At 39.7% G+C, this 19,573-nt stretch overlaps 1 protein-coding gene across 4 annotated transcripts; it reads right to left on the bottom strand.

Moving 5' to 3' along the window:
* Positions 1-1,259: 1,259 nt before the first annotated feature.
* Positions 1,260-19,485, bottom strand: MPC1 (mitochondrial pyruvate carrier 1). Of its 4 annotated transcripts, none has more exons than XM_055114313.2 (5): positions 19,280-19,485; positions 17,553-17,556; positions 3,135-3,231; positions 2,314-2,446; positions 1,260-1,794 (listed from the first exon to the last, which is right to left on the bottom strand). In XM_055114313.2, exons 1-5 carry the CDS (start codon positions 19,348-19,350, stop codon positions 1,770-1,772), a joined length of 330 nt encoding a protein of 109 aa, XP_054970288.1. In that variant the 5' UTR covers positions 19,351-19,485; the 3' UTR covers positions 1,260-1,769. The 4 variants fall into 4 exon arrangements, with proteins under 4 accessions (XP_054970288.1, XP_034819123.1, XP_063461602.1 ...); XM_034963232.3 differs by lacking the exons at positions 17,553-17,556; positions 19,280-19,485 and adding exons at positions 3,309-3,524; positions 5,103-5,607; XM_063605532.1 differs by lacking the exons at positions 17,553-17,556; positions 19,280-19,485 and adding an exon at positions 6,572-6,594.
* Positions 19,486-19,573: the final 88 nt, after the last annotated feature.

A 19,573-nucleotide genomic window follows, 5' to 3' on the forward strand; every position in this document is an offset into this window, starting at 1 on the left:
GCTGTACTTAACTGTGGAAGCTGAGCCTGACAGAGCTGTGGCGTGGCAGGGTTCCTGCAGTGTCTGTCCTGCCATGGTCCCAGCTGCAGTGTGGCAGGAGCAGCGTCCCCAGACAGGTGTGTGCCCTGGCCCTGCCAAATACAGGTGTTTCACAGCTTCACAACCTGTTCCCGCCTCTATAAATAAATGACCAGCCTGCTCCACAGTGCTGTGTGAGGCCCAAATAGAACACATATGACAATGCTTTGTGAACTATATAGCACCTTAAAAAGAAAATAAAAGTGACAGAATATGAAGCCGGGTGCAGTGGCTCATGCCTGTAATCCCGGCACTTTGGGAAGCAGGCAGATCACTTGAGGCCAGGAGTTCAGGACCATCCTGGCCAAGATGGCAAAACCCCGCCTCTACTAAAAATACAAAAATTAGTCGGGTGTGGTGGCGCATGCCTGTAATCCCAGCTACTTGGGAGGCTGAGGCAGAAGAATCACTTGAATCCAGGAGGTGGAGGTTGCAGTGAACTGTGATTGCACCACTGCACTCCAGCCTGGGCCACAGAGAGAGACCCTGTCTCAAAAAAAAAAAAAAAAAAAGTGACAGAATATGGACCCTTGAGGGAGACTGCACCTCACGGACTTCCCCTCTGCTCATCATGGGCTTCTCTGCTGCCCTCATCTGCTACCACATAGAGAATGGGAAACTATAATCAGATTCAAGTTGGATTTTTTAAAAAACCCTAACTTAGCTGTATAATGTGAAATAAGAAGTCAGGACTATGCTCTTAGGATATTTTCCGTCATTTGGTCAGACCTCTCTGGAGCAGCTCCTAGTTAACAGCTCCATCCTTCCCCCGAAAGTTGATTCCTCCATCCGAGCACCTAGTGCTGCGCTGGACCACGGGATCAGCCCATTCCTGTGGGACTGCAATCTCTGGAAAGCAGCACATTTCTTAGATCACCACAGAAATTGCCTCTGCAACTTTTACAAAGAGGGAAAGAGAAGCCCAGAACACTCATGTGACTGGCCTGAGTCTCAGTGACTGAGGGGCATTTCTATTAATAACACTTGCCCATAAGAGAAATAATGCGTTCTGCGTAGCTGGACTGTCGATGCTTTCCAGAAAACACTGGCCTTCCAGCTCTGCATTTCCTCCAGCCATCTTCATAGTTTTCAAGGAGTTGCGTTTTCACCTATAACTGTCTTTTCAGATATACTGTTCTGCAGTTTCCTAGGGAATGCAGCAAGATATTTAATCATACTAATTTAACAAATATTTAAATCATTTATTGCCATTAAGTTACAGCATCTCAATATACACACTGCATGGAAATACACAGATAACATTTTTAAACAGTGGGGACAAAATTTTAAGTATGTGGCCAGCTGTTGGTTGTCTTGTGGTCATTAAAGACAATGTTAAGAATCAGGAGTACTTAAGTGCTAGTAGTTACAAATTTTGTTCTCTTCAGTTTTTCATTAAGTAAATTCTAATAGATAATATACATATTACTGCAGATAAAACCATCATCAGAAATTATTAAATTAATTGCATATTTTGAGCTACTCTTTATGGAAAGAAGTAAAATATTTAATACTTGTAAGGCAGCAGAGAGTTGGTTTAGAAACTCTCAGCTATTTCTATAAAAATAGAATGGTTAGTAAAAATAGCATTCAGTGTATTTTCCTTAGGGAGGCTATTTATAATGAAATCTGTGACTCAGCAGCAGCTGGCAATGCTGTCCCTTCAAGACCTTGTTCTTCATTTTCCATTGTTACGCAGATGCCTTTTTAGTCATCCTGGAAGGAAACAAAAAGAAAAATTCAATGAGAAACAAAATTTCAATGCCAATCGCAAGGGCTTTGGATGGCTTTAAAAAGACACCTTTACATAACATTTATTTCAACTTACAACTTATAAAAACAGTAATATAGGTTGGGTATCCCTCATCTGAAATGCTTAGGCCCAGACATGTTTCAGCTTTTTCAGATTTTGGAATAACTGGATTATACCAGTTGAGCATCCCTAAACTGAAAATCCAAAATCCAAAATGCTCCAATGAGCACTTCCTTTGAGTGTCATGTTGGCACTCTAAAGGTTTCATATTTTGGAGCATTTCAGATTTTTGGATTTGGGATGCTCAGCCTGTATCCTAGTTCATGTTAACTTTCATGGTTTAGTAAGTTGTTTCCCCAACTGCTAAAGCGCATCTATACACACTCCAGTCCCGCAGCACTCCCTCAGAAAAGATTTTAGTTTCATTCTCCCCAATTCCTCAAATTCCTGAAAAGAAAGTAACTAAATTGAAATCTGCTTACTCGTGTTTGATAAGCCGCCCTCCCTGGATGAGCTGGGCTACTTCATTTGTTGCGTGGCATGCAAACAGAAGCCAGTTCCGAGGCTGTACCTTGTAGGCAAATCTCATGAATGTCAAAGAATAGCAACAGAGGGCTGCCAAAAATAGCAGAGCAAAGACAATCAATAAGTTAGAAAACTGAGAGGGTTAATAGGACCACAGAGATGAACAGTTCCATTGCCCTAATCAAAAAAGAACCTCTTCTGTGAAAGCCTTTGACAGATAAAAGTTGTTACTTAAATGCCTGTATGAATAGGAAGCTCATAAAAAAATTTACTGTACTGCTATGCGTTTTTGTTAATTATTTAAACATTTAAGGAACATATTTCAGAGCAAGAGTAGGCTGAAATTTGTTCTAGCCACTTTTTTTGTCTCCTGGAGTTGCTTATAATCCATTCACTATCTGAAAGAATTGTTATTTATTCCCTCCACAATAGTTTTATGTTCAAATATCAGGGTTTCAAGTAAGTTTAATGACACTTTCCCCCAAAAAAGTTCACAATATAAATCATTAAAGTGACTATTAGAATGATTCAGATGACACAGTCTTCAGTTCAGTGTGCTAAATCTGAAAGGCAAATAAGATGTTACTACTTCCTAGATAAATATTTCTAATTAATCTTGTTTCTTACTGACATAGAGAAGTAACACTCTTCCATGCCATCACATTCTGTATGTGACTTTCTAATAGTGACTGTAACATCTAGTGCTACAATCTTGAAATGCAAGCAGGAACTCTACTATGTTGAAAGTCCTCCCAATTATCCAAATCTGCATTCTTACCAAATGTCATCCGCCCACTGATAATCTCTGGAGACTTTTTCATATCATTGATGGCAGCAATGGGAAGACCCCAGTTGGCTACTGGGCCCCAGAAGTGCTACAAAAAATGAGAGGAAAAGAATGAAGAGAGGAAAAAGTTAAGACAGAACTATAAACAGCTGAAATTTCTCTTACTTTAAATAATCACGTGAAACTCGTGAGAACAAATCTTCGTTTCCATCTTGCAGGTTTACTGGGTTAATTGATGGTTAACATTTAGGTATTGGATTGTCCAAGTGTTCCTGTAGGAATCAGCAGTTCTTACAGCTGAGCCCAGAGCTAGAAAGGGTTTGGCAGCTTCCCAAGGTCCCTACTGGTTTCCACACTACAACCAAGTCATCTCTGATTGTCCTATTTAGAACATTTAAAAATAAAAATAAGATTCACTTCTTACACAATTCATTGTTGCTATAATTCAAACCCTGTTAGAACTATTCTCCATATTTTTATGTTTAAATCTATCCACACTCCTTTTCCCAAATTTTTATTAAGATATTTGTTAATAATTCTTAAAATGCAGACCCTAAATTGGGTACTTTTCTGAAGAAACTTAATAAGGGAATAAATTGTTTTTCAGCTCATATGAGCTATTCTAAGATAAAAGAACTTGGAAATCAATGCCCAGGACCCCAGACACTAAGAAATTAAGATTGGAAAGTACTTTTGACATAATAGCAAAAACTTATATTAATATTAAAGAAATGAACCAATAGTTTTTCATTCTACAACTACACTCATCCAAGGATACCAAAGTGAAGTCGTCTGTGTTTGACAGCAGCCACAATCAATTTAATTTTAGAGGCTGAAATAAAATAAGGCTTGTGGCTTTTGTTCATTAAAAATGAAAAATTGTTTCATTAATTTAGAATTTGGAAATAATATTTTCAAATCTGAAAGGAACCACATCTTGTTGGCTAAACACCCCTTTTAGTTATCCTAACACTAAAGAGTAAAAACAGTCTTTGCTTGACTTCTGCCTATCATAATGTTTAGGTTAAATTTAGACTGCTAAATACATTTCTAGACTTTGCTTCTACTATTGACGAGGGGTTAAAATCCAAAGATTCCCTAAAAAGTGGTAAACCAAGGGAAATATAAGAAAAATAAATGGGAATTAGATTTGGCATAATAGAATATTTAAAAATGTTTATTTAACATGAAAGCCACAAGGTCATTTAGATAACTACAAAAGGTCAAAGTTCCCATATAGCCATGATGATAAGTATTTAGGGTTTAACATGTGAGTTATAAACTCTGTAAATTAGGCACAGTTGATTTAAAGAATCTTGAGATTCTGGGCTGGCTAATTAGTTCTCTTGCATTCAGACTGCATATTATCTAAGATACTCACTACTGCAACTTTCACTTAATTTCTTACATTTAGACGAGGTGACTAGTGGCTCTCAAATTGGACAGCAAGGCTTTGGAGGAAATATTTCTTTGAAAATGATAAGTTGGGTCGGGTGCAGTGGCTCACGCCTGTAATCCCAGCACTTTGGGAGGCTGAGGCGGGTGGATCATGAGGTCAGGAGTTCAAGACTAGCCTGGCCAACATGGTAAAACCCTGTCTCTACTAAAAATACAAAAATTAGCCAGGCGTGGTGGCAGGTGACTGTAATCCCAGCTATTTGGGAGGCTGAGGCAGAGAATTGCTTGAACCCGGGAGGTGAAGGTTGCAGTGAGCCAAGATTGCACCATTGTACTCCAGCCTGGGTGACAGAGCGAGACTCCGTCTCAGGTAAAAAAAAAAAAAAAAAAAAAGAAAATGACAAGTTGGAGAGAAGTACACTCCTGCAGAATTCTATTAACAATGACCCTTAATTTCTCACATTTAGATGAGATATGGCCAGTTTTCTTTTTTCCTTATTCCCCAGACTTTTGTAAGGGAGAGTATCTATCTCTCCCTTACCTACTTACTTCTTTTCTTACCCGTCCTGTTATTGGGTGTCACTTCATTTTTCAACTCTCTATTATTCCATAGTGATCTTCCTTTTCCTCCTTTTTTGACCAGGCCTTTCTCCACTTGGTCTATTTTCATCTCCTTTTCCGTTTACTCTCTTGCCACTCCTCTGCACTGTATGGTGGTGTTGCTGTCTACTTTATCATGCATGAACCCAGGGCTATAAACAGAGCCTGAAGAGTTATTCTAAGAGGGGCATATAAACCACAGTTTCTCTACCACTGGTTGTGAATGTGTCTTCTTTCATAGGTGGGGCTAAAGCAGAAATGGACAATGGAATAAATCTAAACCTAAAGTAGCCGTGGGAGATTCCTGGCTAAGTGATGGTATTAAAAGTTTAAGTATGGGCCGGGCGTGGTGGCTCACACCTGTAATCCCAGTACTTTGGGAGGCTGAGGCAGGTGGATCCTGAGGTCAGGAGTTTGAGACCAGCCTGACCAACATGGTGAAACCCTGTCTCTACTAAAAATACACAAATTAGCTGGGTGTGGTGGCTTGCACCTGAAATCCCAGCTACTAGGGAGGTTGAGGCAGGAGAATCGCTTGAACACGTGAGGCAGAGGTTGTAGTGAGCCAAGATAGTGCCACTGCACTCTAGCCTGGGCAACAGAGCAAGACTCCATCTCAAAAAATAAAAAAATAAAAAAAATAAGTTTAAGTGTGATGAGTGTTAGGTTATAGGAAACAGTTCTGCAAGTTAAGAACTATACATACACTTATGACTGTAAGTGTTGAGCTATACTGAAAATACGTTTCTTAAGAAGAACACGAAAGGTAAAAATCATTTTAACACTAGTTTACTAAAATACCTAACCTTAGAAAGTTTATAATGCATCTTTTCTATCTAGTACAATATTCTAGTTCTCTCTTCCCTTTTTTAGAATACAATTGATTTATGCTGTCAGATATTCAGCAGTCAATTTTGAGAAAAATAAGGAACTTTATTAAAATTCAAAAAGAAATTAACATATGTTGGATTAAATGGAAAACATTTTACTTGATTATAATTCTTAATTGTGCTGAAAAGAAAGTTCCAACAGAATTATACAACACCATCTCCTGTGTGAAAATCAAGCCATGGAAATGAACTCCACCCTACAGGAAACAATCATCCCACCCTTCTTTTCCTGCTTTCTCTTTTTCTTTCTCTATTTCCTTTCATCGGTTGCTAGGCTCCACTGTGACTGTTATCAATGAAGTAATTATATGCTTGTTTCTAAAAACAGGAGTACGGAGCAGCCCCAGGAGCATGGCTGTCACAGAGCTCGTGTCTAGGCTCCCCGGGACAGGCCAGGGTGCAGTAGGCACCCTTCACAACCTGCCAGCCATGGCGGCTAGAAAGGCTCTCATATGCAAAGGACGCTAAGCCTGTTACCCCTAACTCTGTTAATGCAGAAAGTCTGCAAAAGCCTGAAATGGATGGAAATAATTTTCTTACCGTACTATTTTGTGAAGAGTCACCGAAGTTCAGACAGGACAGACATGGAAAAAAAAGAAAAAAAAAATCAAATGATTTTGGTCTTATTAGGTTACTGCAACCTCACACCTGTATTCAAATTTCAGTAACAGGACTACAACGTTAACAGTGTACATTCTTTTATTATTTTTAAAAGATCAAGTAATATTATTTCTAATAAGAACTTTGACTTCATGAAATTAGATCTTAATTTTATGGAAAATAAGTGCAATCCTTAGAGCAGAACTGTCCAATAGAAATATAATGCAAGGCAGAAATACAAGCCACATACGTAATTTACAACTTCTAGAAGCCACATTAAGAAAACTAAAAAGAAGGCCAGGGACAGTGGCTTATGCCTGTAATCCCAGCACTCTGGGAGGCTAAGGCAGGAGGATTGCTTGAGGCCAGGAGTTCACTATTAATCTGGGCAACATAGTGAGACCCCATCTATACACAAATATATTTTAAAAATTAGCTGGGCATGGGTGGTTTGTGCCTCCAGAGGATTGTTTGAGCCCAGGAGTTCAAGTCTGCAGTGAGGTATGATCACACCACTGTACTCCAGCCTGGGCAACAGAGCAAGACCCTGTCTGGAAAAAAAAAGGAAAAGAAAAGTAGAAGAGTAAAAAGAAACCACAGAAATTACTTGTATTAATATTTATTTAATCCATATGTATGCAAAAAAAATTTTAATTTCAAAGTGTAATCAATAAAAACTATTCATTAGACCTTTTACATGCTTTTTCATACAATTATTTGGACTCTAGTGTGTATTTTACACTTACGGCACATCTCAGCTTGAACTAGTCACATTTCAAGTGATCAGTAGCCACCTGTGGCTAGTGGCTCTCAAATTGGACAGCACAGCTTTCGAGGAAATATTTCCTTAAAAGTGGTAAGTTGGAGAGATGCATACTGCTGCAGAATTCTATTAACAATGAAACTTTCCCTTCTGCTTACTAACACATTGCACCAGAATGTGAACCCCTGGAGGGATGTATTTTTGTTACTACTGGACTACTTAAAGTAGGGCCTGGCATTTAAACTGGAATTTAAAAAATATTTGTTGAATGAATGAATGAATAGTAAAAATGTCAATGCTGTTTTCCAGAATGTTAAATTTAAAAATACACCAAAAACTTATATTGAGTTACTTTTATTTCTGAAATAACAATTTCTCTTGCCAGGATATACCTGAGCTCTTCTCTTAGGGCAAAATCTCAAAGTTGAGCTACTGAAAGAGTTATTGAAATAAAATAATAAAATTGAGCAGTACGGCAGGGGGAAAAATGAAATAATAAAATCCTTTATAAACAGACTCAAGTCCAAAGAATTCTACTAGTTGTTTTGTTTTAGAAAGCACAGAGATTACAATTTGTAACATGAAAATAACTGTTGATGGTGCTAATAATACAGTAGTCCCCCTTATCCTCAGGGGATGCATTCTAAGACCTCCAGTGGATGCTTGAAACGGTGGATAATGCGGAACCCTATATATACTATGTTTTTCTCCTATACATACATACCTATGATAATGTTTAATTTATAAATTAGGCAGAGTAAGAGATTGACAACAGTTACTAATAATAAAATAGAATAATTATGACAACGAACTGATATAAACATTTTGAGAATGTGGTTACTCTCTCTTTCACAATACTGTAATATTTTTTTGGACCACAAGTGGCCCTGAGTGACTGAAACCATAGAAGGAGAAACTGCAGATGAGGGGGTACTACTGTGTGCTTCAGATAGGTTATATTATGAAATATATATCATTCATATATATACAAATATAATTATCCAAATTACATTTCACAGCAAGTACAAACTGACCACGATGCTTTATAGCAGAGAGATTGATAACCTTACCAGATGAGACAGCATAATCTAGCTAGAACAGTCAGTCACCTACGGCATTGCTCTCCTTCAAATACCTTTGTCAGTATCTGAACACTGGCCCTTTAGGTAACTATGAATAACCAAGGGCACATTTTTTCCCTATAAAAATATTTTAAAGGATGTCGTACTTACAATGTGAAGTTTCAACTTGGACATAACTTAGTTTTTCCTTTAGGACTCTCTCCCTAAATCATACAACAGCTTGATTATACCCTATTTTACAACAGATTACAAATGTGTGAGAATAAGGGAGATTATAAATGTATGAGAATAAGGGAGAATTACAAATGTATGAGAATAAGGATTAGTATAGATTACACATGTATGAGAATAACAGAGAATTAACTTCTGCCTTCATACCCTGCTCAATTCAAAAGTCCTACATGAATATAATCACATTAATTACTGTAAAACAGTCTGAGAGTAAAGTCAGTTTAAATATGTCTGTTAAATACAAAACACTACAACTCAACATCCCTCAATTCTAAGTCAGGGTTTTCTAGAATGCATGAATCAACAACTCAATCAAAATATCTGAAAAGCATATTTGTGCAGAACCAAATTAGAAAAAAAATGCTTCCAAATATGTATTATTACCTATTTCAAAAAAAAAAGGGGGAGATAAATTTATAAGCCACATATAAACTGCAATTTGGGGACAGTAATGCAAAACCATTTAGAAAATATTCTTGATTTTCTCTTTATTTGGTATGCTGCCTTTATTTTCAGTAAAAAAGCAAACAAACACAAAACTCATAGACTTTCTTGGGTTCACTTATGATTTTGAATTCTCATGGAGGAGAAACTATATTTCCAGTTAAAAATTAAGTATTCTGCTTTTTTAAAAAATAAACTTCATTTTTCAGAAAAGTTTTAGGTTCACAGTAAAATTGAACCAAAGTACAGAAACCTTCCATATACACCCAGCCCCGAAACATGCACGCACTCTCCCATTATCTACCTCCCCCGCCCATGGTGTATTTATCACAATCACGAAACTTACATTGACACAGGATTGTTACCCAAAGTCCATATCTACATTAAGGTTCCCTGTTAGTGCTGTATATCCTGTGGGTTTAGATGAACATATGATGCCATGCAGCCATCGTTATAGTGTCTTACAGTAGTTTCACTCTCTAAAAATCCTCTGTGCCCCACCTAAACCCTTGCAACCACTGATCTTTCGACTATCTCCATAATTTTGCCTTTTCCAGAACGTTGTGTAGTTGGAACCAGGTAGTATGCAGCCTTTTCAGACTGGCTTCTTTCATTCAGTAATATGAATTTAAGTTTCCCTCATGTCTTTTCATGGTTTCATAGCTCACTTTTTAGTGCTGAATAATATTCCATTGTCTGGATGTACCACAATTTATTTTGCCATTCACCTACCAAAGGACATCTTGTTTGCTTCCAAGTTTTGGCAGTTATGAATAAAACCTCTATAAAAATCCACATGCAGGTTTTCGTGTGGATCTAAGGGTTCAACTCCTAGGGGTAAATACCAAAGAATGTGTAAGAAACTGCCAAACTGTTTTCCAAAGTGGCTGTATTATTTTGCATTCCCACCAGCAATGAATGAGAGTTCCTGCTGATTCACATCCTAATCAGCATTTGCTTTTGTCAGCGTTCTGCCTTTCGGCCTTTCTAATAGATGTTTAGTGGTATCTTGTTTTAATTTGCATTTCCCTGATGACATATGATGTAGAACAGTGTTGTCCAATCTTTTGGCAGAGCTTCTTTTCATATGCTTATTTGCCATCTGAACACGGAGAGGTATCTGCTTAGGTCTTCGGCCCATTTTTAATTGAGTTCCTTTCTTATTGTTGAGTTTTGTTTTTGTGGGTTTTGTTGGCTTGTTTTTTTTGAGAGGGAGTCTTGCTCTGTTGCCCAGGATGGAGTGCAGTGGCATGATCTTGGCTGACTGCAACCTCCGCCTCCCAGGTTCAAGTGATTCTCCTGCCTCAGCCTCCCAAGTAGCTGGGATTATAGGCACCCGTCACCACACCTGGCTAATTTCTGTATTTTAGTAGAGAATTAGGTAGAGGTTTCACCATGTTGGCCAGGCTGGTCTCAAACTCTTGACCTCAAGTGATCTGCCTGCCTTGGCCTCCCAAAGTGCTGGGATTACAGGAGTGAGCCACAACGCCTGGCCTTATTGTTAAGTTTTAAGAGTTCTTTGTATATTTTGGAAAAGTCCTTTATCTGTTATGTCCTCTGCAAATATTTTCTCATATATTATCTTTTCATTCTCTTCACATCACCTTCACAGAGCAAAACTTTTTAATTTTTATGAAGTCCAGCTTATCAATTATTTCTGGGATCATGTCTTTGGTCTTGTATCAGAAAAACTCATCCCCAAACCCAAGGTAATTTAGGTTTTCTCCTAAATTATCTGCTAGGAGTTTCATAGTTTGTGATTTACATTTAGGTCTGTGATCCTTTTTGAGTGAATTTTTGTAAATAGTATAAGGTCTGTGTCTACATTCGTTTTTTTTTTTTTGCAATTGCATGCCCAGTTGTTCCAGCACTATTTGTTGAAAAGACTGTCTTTACTACATTGTTTTGCCTTTGCTCCTTTGTCAAAATTTAGTTGATTTTGTTTATGTAGGTCTACTTCTGGGCACTTTATTCTGTTCCATTGATTGATCTGTCTATTCCTTTGCCAGTACCACGCTGTCTGGATTACTGTGGCTCTATAGTAAGTTTGAAAGTTAGGTAATGTCAGTCCTCCAACTTTGTTCTCCTCCTCCAATACTGTGTTGGCTATTTTTGGGTTTACCGCCGTCTCCATTTAAACTCCAAAATCTGTGTGTTGATATCCACAGAATAACGTGCTGGGAATTAACTTTCACCTATTCACTTAAAAAAAGTACTTTATGGCTTCTCTTTGGCACATTCAAAGTACCAGCATCACTAGTCTTGTACTTTGGGGCCATCATTAAATAAAATGTGGGTTACTTGAACAGAAGCACTGCAATACCACAACAATGGCTAAGTGACTAGGTGGGATGACTAAGTGACTAACAAGTAGGTAGCATCTACAGCATACAGATGGTGGATGAAGGGATGGTTCATGTTTCAACAAGGACAAAGTAGGATGGCATGAGATTTCATCATGCTACTCAGAATGACACAAAATTTACAATTTATGAATTGGTTGTTCCTGAAACTTTCCACTTAATATTTTCAGACCTTAGTTGGCCACAAGTAACTGAAACTGCAGAAAGCAAACTGTGGATAAGGCGGGTGGAGAGCTACTGTATTTCCTTTCTTCTGCTTATTTTCATTCTAATTTGCTTTTTTTTTTTTTTTTTTTTTTAGTTTTGTAAGGTGGAGGCTTAGATGATTGATTTTAGAACCTTCTCGTTTTCTAATACATGCATCCAATGCTATAAAAATTTCTCTCTAATCACTGCTTTAACTGTATCCCACAAATTCTGATAAGTTGTGTTTGTACTTTTATTTAGTTCAAAATATTAAAAAATTTATCTTGAGATTTCTTCTTTGACCCAGAGTTATTTAGAAGTGTGCTGTTTAATCTCCAAGTATCGGGGATTTTCCAGCTTTTGTTAGTGACTTCTAGTTGAATTCCAAAGCACACACCATATGATTTCTAGTCTTTTAAATTGGTTAAGGTGTGTTCTATTCACCAGAATATAATTTATCTTGGTGAGTGTTCCATGTGAGCTTGAGAAGAATGTGTATTCTGCTGCTGTTACATGTAGCAGTCTACTGATGTTCATCATATTCAGTTGATTCATTGTTTTGTTGAGTTAAATTATGTCCGTACTGATTTTCTGCCTGCCGGGTCTATTTATGATGGAGGGGTGAAATCTCCAATTATATTAGTGGATTCATCTATTTTTTCTTGCAATTCTATCAGTTTTTGCCTCATGTGTTTTAATGCTGTAATGGTGCATACACATTAAAGATTGTTACCTGTATTAAGGCTCTCCAGAGAGACAGAACTAATAGAAGATGTATAGCTACAGATACACATACACATACGTGTGTGTGTGTGTATATATATATATATATAATTTTTAATGGAAATTGGCTTATGCTGTTATAGAAGTAATAAGTTTCACAAGCTGGAGAATCAGTAAAGCCAGTGCTGTAACTCAGTCTGAGTCCAAAGGCCTGAGAACTAGGGGAGCCAATGGTGTAACTCAGTCCGAGGCTAAAGGCCCTGAGAACCTGAAGGACCACTGGTGTAAATCCTAGAGTCCAAAAGCCCAAGAACCTAGTGTTCTGATGTCTGACGGCAGAAGAAAATGGAAGTCCAAGCTCCAGAAGAGAGAGCAAATTGTCTCTTCTCTACCTTTCTGTTCTATTGGGGCCCTGAACAGATTGAATGATGCCCACTTACACGGGTGAGGGCACATCTTCTTTACTCAGTCTACTGATTCAAATGCCAATCTCTTCCAGAAATACCTGCATAAACATGCCCAGAAATAATGTTTTACCATCTATCTGGGTATCTGTTAACCCAGTAAAGTTGACACCTAAAATTAACCATTGCATATGTCTTTTTGGAGCATTGATCCCATTATCATATGTAATGTCTCTCTTTATCCCTGGTAATTTTCCTTGCTCTGAAGTATGCTCCATCTATAGCTACCAACGCCTTTTCTTGATTAATGTTAACATGGTACACCTATCTCTACCTATTTACTTTTAATCTATATGTGTATTTACACTTAAAGTGGGTTTCTTGTAGACAATGTATATTGAGTCTTATTTTTTGATCCACTCGTACAATATGTCTTTTAATTGGTACTTTTAGTCTACTGATATTCAAAGTGATTATTGATATAGTTGTATTACTATTTACCATATTTGTTACTGTTTTCTATTTGTTGTCCTTGGTCTTTGTTCTTTTTTTTGCCTTCCATTCTTTTTCTGCCTTTTATGGTTTTAAATGAGCATTTTATATGATTCCATTTTCCCTCCTTTCCTGGCATATCAGTTATAATTACTATTATTATTATTTCTTCTTTTTTTTTTTTTTTTTGAGACAGTCTCGCTCTGTTAGCCAGGCTGGAGTGCAGTGGCAGACCCATGCCGGCACCCAGGCCACCCTGGAAGCTGCTGCTGCTGCCCACTCGGGAGACAATCAAGGAGCTGATGCGGGCACTGGGTCTGCTCATGTAGGAGGAGCTGCTGAAGGCCCAGGGGCCAGAGGTGAACACCTTGTAGGGCTGCTGGGTCACCCTGATGGACATGGTGGAGGCAGAAGTGGAGGCAGGCAGGCTGAACCAGGAGGAGATTTGAAAAGGAGCAGAGGAGCTGCTTTTAGGTCAGTCTCTAATTTTTCCAAAATTACAGTAATGTTAGCTTTCTCTGAAAGTACTGAGAGCAATTTAGGTAATTTATAACTTAGTTATGTAGTACTAAAAGGATCCAACTGACAGCTAGCATAGTATATTTCTAACATTATTCAAAGTAAAATGGAATAAAATTTTGAGATATTTTAGATCATAATTCTACAGTTTGCTGAAATTTATTCTTACCAAATTTTGTCTAGTTTTCTAGTTCAAATTAAAATGAGGGAGGGTTTTAACAATTAGAATTTGTGATATTCAGCTATATGTAGTGAGCCAAAAGTCAGCTGAATGACAGTAAGATCTTTGTGACTGGACTATCCAGATATTAAGAGATTCTTATGGCCAGTCCTGCTTCAACATTTACAGCTTCATTCAATTTCTGAAAGTCAATTATATGGCAGGGAAGTGCTCAAGGAGTCCAAGGACCGGGTGTGAAAAGCAGTTTGGCAGAGAAAAGGGAGACATATGCAGGAAAACATGGAGCACAAAAATATCTAAAACCTTCTTTTCAAAACCATTTCTATGCATTACTATTTTCCTTTAAATCCCAAGTTGACATTTCTGTTTTAGCTTCACAAGTTTGGTATCCAGAGGTTCTGAAGTTATCTGTTTGGTTCAGATATCAGCCTTCTCATGTGGCAAATGAAGCACTGGAATTTCTAAGGCCTGTTCTAACTCTAATGTTCCACAAGTTTGGGAAAGATTCACTTTTATTTTACTGCAACTTCTCACCTGGGTAGTAAGTATAAATTCTGAAAGCTTTCCTGGAGACTCAGAAGTTAAAATTAATTTAGAATACCTGATCAACTAGAGAATATTCAATGCAAACATCCCACTAACTTCAGATTCATAAGCATGCTAAGTGATTAACTGATTTTAAAGCACTCTATGATCTAGGTTCTTCTTAAGAAAACATCCTCTGCACACATATACAAATACGTGTGTGTGTGTGTGTGTGTATCCATTCACCTTTACTGTAATATACAAACTTGAGAAGAATAAGTCTCTAGAATAAAGCTGCACAGACCTTGATTGAGTTAATCATTAAAATATATGTCCTACCTCAAAACTTTTTTGCTTATTCTTATTTATTCTTCTTAACCAGAAACCCAGGAAGGAGAATGAGAGAAGAGGAGAAGCAAAGACGAGCTCTCTTTTTCTATTCTGTCAATAAGAAAGGTGAGGGAATAGTTTCTTAAGAAAAAGGTGTTGGAATAGAGACCCAGGAAGTTCTTGATTCAAGATCCTAATCAAGGTAAGTAACAAGAGATGGAAGAAAGTACCAAAAAGAGAGTACCAGAAATCCTGGGGATTAAACATGCAATATTAGTTACAATAAAAGATAAATTGAACACTTACTTTTGTCAAGCGCTATACTATGTCATTAAACAGCTACCAAAGCACAAAAGCTAAACAATTTGCCCAAGCTCACAAAGCTGGAAAGCAAGAGCTGGGCTTCAAATCCATCATTCAAACTCATCACCTAGGTTTAACGGTACTATTATCACAATTAACAATTGTCAATAATTATTTAATATTATTTAATACTGAGATCCTATTTAAGTGTTCTGTTATCCCAGTAATGCCTTTTCCAGCTGTTTTTTCACACCAGGCCCAATCAAAGTCCACACATTATCTTTGGTTCTTAGGTGTCCTAAGTGAGAGCCTGTTTCATAACCTCTTTCAGTGAAATAAAAAAAAATCATTTAAAATACATGTGGATGGGCTGGGCACAGTGGTTCATGCCTATAATCCTAGAGCTTTGGGAGGCCAAGATGGGAAGACTGCTTGACACTGGGAGTTCAAGGACAGCCAGGGCAACATAGCAAGGTCCCATCTCTAAGAAAAAACAAAAAACTAGCCAGGTATGATTGTGCATACCTGTAGCCCTAGCTACTTGGGAGGCTGAGGCAGGAGGCTCACTCAAGCCCAGGAGTGGGAGGTTACAGTGAGCTATGATCATGCCATTGCATTCCAGCCTGGGTGACAGAGTAATACCCTGTCTCTAAATAAATAAATATACTTGGAAATTCAGTTTAGTAAGAATGTTCAACTTGATTCATAAAACATGATTGAAATAAATTTATAGTCTGTGTAAAATATGACTTTAAATTTATGCTGAAAAACTCAATTATGTTATTAATTTTTAAAATTCTAGAACAGCTTTAGTTGAGAAAACCTCTAGACTCCTTCAGTAGGCTACAAAAAGAATGCAGAGGATGCAAAGTATGTACAACAGGCAACTGATGAAGTAAAAAGAGGAAGGGATGGAACCTTGTTTCTGATTAGAAGAAAAGAGATACAATGACGTTTTCTGCTTTATATTTTATTCTCCTTTGCTAAAGAAAAGCAGGGCTGTAAGCGTAAAGCTTGGAATAACAAATAGGAAGTACTTTCCTCTGATATGTTCTAGGAAGAAATGTTTCTCTTTCTAGGGCAGGAAACACTAAAATAAAAAGCTTCTGGTCAGAGTTTTGATACCTGACCTCAAACTGGCCCTCAATCACTGTTTGGCAGACCTAGCATGAATTCCCACTGCTGCCAAGAATGGCAGGGTAAACAGATCAGCTGAATGTTTCACATCAGGTGTTCACCTTTCAAAAATAATTTCAGTTCAAGATCATAGAGCTTTATAGCTCACACAAGATTTTAACTTTCTAAATAACTGTAAACTTTAAAAAATGTTTTCGCTTGCAAAAACAGAAGGATATAATAAAATGTAGAGTGATTTGGAGTTTCCAAGTATTTTCACATCCCTTATCCAATTTAATTTTCTTGATAACCCAAAAAGAGCATTATCATTAAACCCATTTGATGGACAAATAAAGTCTGCTGGGATCAACTTGCTGGGGATCCTGGACTGTAAGTCATTCTTCTGAATCTTAGTCTGGTGCTCTACCAGGCAACACTGTTCTGAGTAATGCAATTCTCTTCTTTTCCTTATTTAGTCAAAGTGTAATTGAATTAAATACTGGAGAAAGTAGAAAAATTTAAAGCTACATAGTTAATTTTAGAAAAAAAGGTTAGATGATATACTGAAGTATCCTATTGAAAAGCCTGGCTCTTGGAAACCCATTTAGTAGAAGAAAATATAACACTTAGAAAAGCAGAACTCTCTTCCTTGAAAATATATTTAACAAATTCTTCCTATGTAATGAAACTGTTAGGGCCGGGTGTGGTGGCTCACACCTGCTAACCCCAGCACTTTGGGAGGCCGAGGTGGGCGGATCACCTGAAGTCGGGAGTTCGAGACCAGCCTGACCAACATGGAGAAACCCCGTCTCTATTAAAAATACAAAATTAGCCTGGCGTGGTGGCGCACGCTTGTAATCCCAGCTACTTGGGAAGCTAAGGTAGGAAAATCACTTGAACCCAGGAGGCGGAGGTTTGGATGAGCGAAAATAGTGCCAGTGCACTCCAGCCCGGGCAACAAGAGAGAAACTCTGTCTCAAAAAAAAAAAGAAAAAAAAAGAAAAAAAGAAAACGGTTAAGTAATTATCAGCATAATTTTTATATAGCTAGGTGTCATAACTGTATTTTTAATTTTACCACACAATGTTATCCTTAGCTGTACCTATTAGGAAGGCTCAGTATCCAACACATTAGTAAAAAGCTAAAGTAATATTCAAAGCTGTAAAGGAACTTAACAGCAAGGATTAAGAGCATACCCTCAGATTGCTACCTTGTTCACATTTTTACTACCATTAATCTGATACATTGCTGTGCTCCACAGTACTAAACATCCATCTTAATTAATCGTAGTTCTATTTAAGCATAGAAATGTCTTTTTTTGAAAGTCAGAAGTGAAGCTTCTGTTTACAAGTTTACCATATGGCAGACTGAATTATTTTTCCTACCCTACTGCTCTATAAAAGTAGAAGTTAAAAGTATTTGCAATAAAATTCAGGATTTCAAACTTTTTTATTGCTAAAATCAAGTTGCCTTCACACTATCCCTTTTGTGTGGTTATAACAGGATTTATTCCTCCTCAGCTTTCATCTCTTTACCTCTTGACCACACTATTAACTACTGAAAAAAAAAACCGCAGCTGTACACGTACCTAGGTTTTAAAATCATACACTGAAAAACTAACTAAAATTACACTCCTAAATAACCTAAAACTGCTTCAAAGTTATATTCAATATTTTGAAATAAAAGCAAGCGCCCCAAGATTAGAGGTGCAAATAAATTATAGAAAGTGTATTTTCAGGCTTTCCAACCGCGAATGCTCTTTGTTTCTAACTGGAAAGGAGGAGTTAACAGAAAATAGAACAAGAAGAAAAAGTATGTCCTTAGAGACACGTCACTTTACTTTGGTTGACAGAATTTCGTATATAAAAACATCTTAAATTGTACTTCCTCCCAAGCTTAAAGTTCTTATAATGAGAAAACCGAAAGGCGAACCCAAGGCCAGCACATTTTATTTCCGCTGTCCCAGAAGCGCGCTGGGCGCACCCGAAGCTCCGCTCCAACAGCGCCGCGCCGCGCTCTCAGCAGCGCCTCCCGCTGGCGTCTCCCCACCCCACACCCAGGTCGCCGCCTCTAGCACACCTGGACGGCCGCAGGTGACCGGCGACCCCCTCCGAGGATCTGGTAGAAACCGGCCAGGAAACCACTCCCGCCCGGAGGAGCGAGCCACTGTCACCTGGCCTGGAGGGACGTGCCCACTGCCAACCATGGGAGAGGAACGAGCCTCTGTCACCCCTGCCGGGTCACCCTGCCCTGAGGGGCGCCCACTGTCACCCCTGCCGGGAGAGGCGTCCCCATGGCCACCCTGTCCTGAGGAGCGCCGTCGCTTTCGTCCCTCCCGGTCCCCACTGCCACTCTGGCCGGGAAGGGCGTCCACTGTTATGCCTACCAGGAGAGGCGTCCCTATTGTCACCCTGGCCAGGAGGGACGCCCACCGTCACCCACTCCCTGAAGGGGACCCAATGTCACCCCCGCCCTGAGGGGCGCCCACTGTCACCCTGCCGGGAGAGGACACCCACTGTCACCCCCGCCCTGAGGGGCGCCCACTGTCACCCTGCCAGGAGAGGACACTCACTGTCACTCCCGCCCTGAGGAGCGCCCACTGTCACCCTGCCGGGAGAGGACACCCACTGTCACCCCCGCCCTGAGGGGCGCCCACTGTCACCCTGCCAGGAGAGGACACTCACTGTCACTCCCGCCCTGAGGAGCGCCCACTGTCACCCTGCCGGGAGAGGACATCCACTGTCACCCCCGCCCTGAAAGGCGCCCACTGTCACCGGCTCTCTACGCCGTCCGCTTCGGGGTGTGGCGGTCCGGGAGGGATCCGGGTGGGGCCCCCCCTGACAAGCGCACCCTCTCGCCTGGGCCCGGGCCCACCCGCTGCCCGGGGCCACCGCGTCCTCGCGGCCGCCCTCGTCGCGGACTGCACGGGTCGCAGCCTCCCGGGCGCCCGTCCGGGTTGCGGGGTCCGGCCTGCGGCGCTCGTCACCTCATGAGGTAGTCCCGGAAATCCTTGCTTCGGACATAGTCCGCCGCTTTCCGCACCAACGCGCCCGCCATGGCTGTGCCGACACCAGACCCCGAGTGGTCCCTGCCTCTGCTGCCGCTTCCCAGAGCCAATGACACCCAGGCCAACCCCCCGGCAGCCGACGGCGAGCTAGCCCGAAGGCCCGCCTCACGACACCCGGCCACGCCTTACGGCCGCGCCGCGCCGCCCGGCTCTCGGCCAATGACAGGGCGCAGGGCCAGAGATGGTGGCGCGGACTGGCTGGCTCGTGCCGCA

The sequence above is a fragment of the Pan paniscus genome, chromosome 5 (assembly GCF_029289425.2).
Source record: "Pan paniscus chromosome 5, NHGRI_mPanPan1-v2.0_pri, whole genome shotgun sequence".
Taxonomy (NCBI): Eukaryota; Metazoa; Chordata; class Mammalia; order Primates; family Hominidae; genus Pan; species Pan paniscus.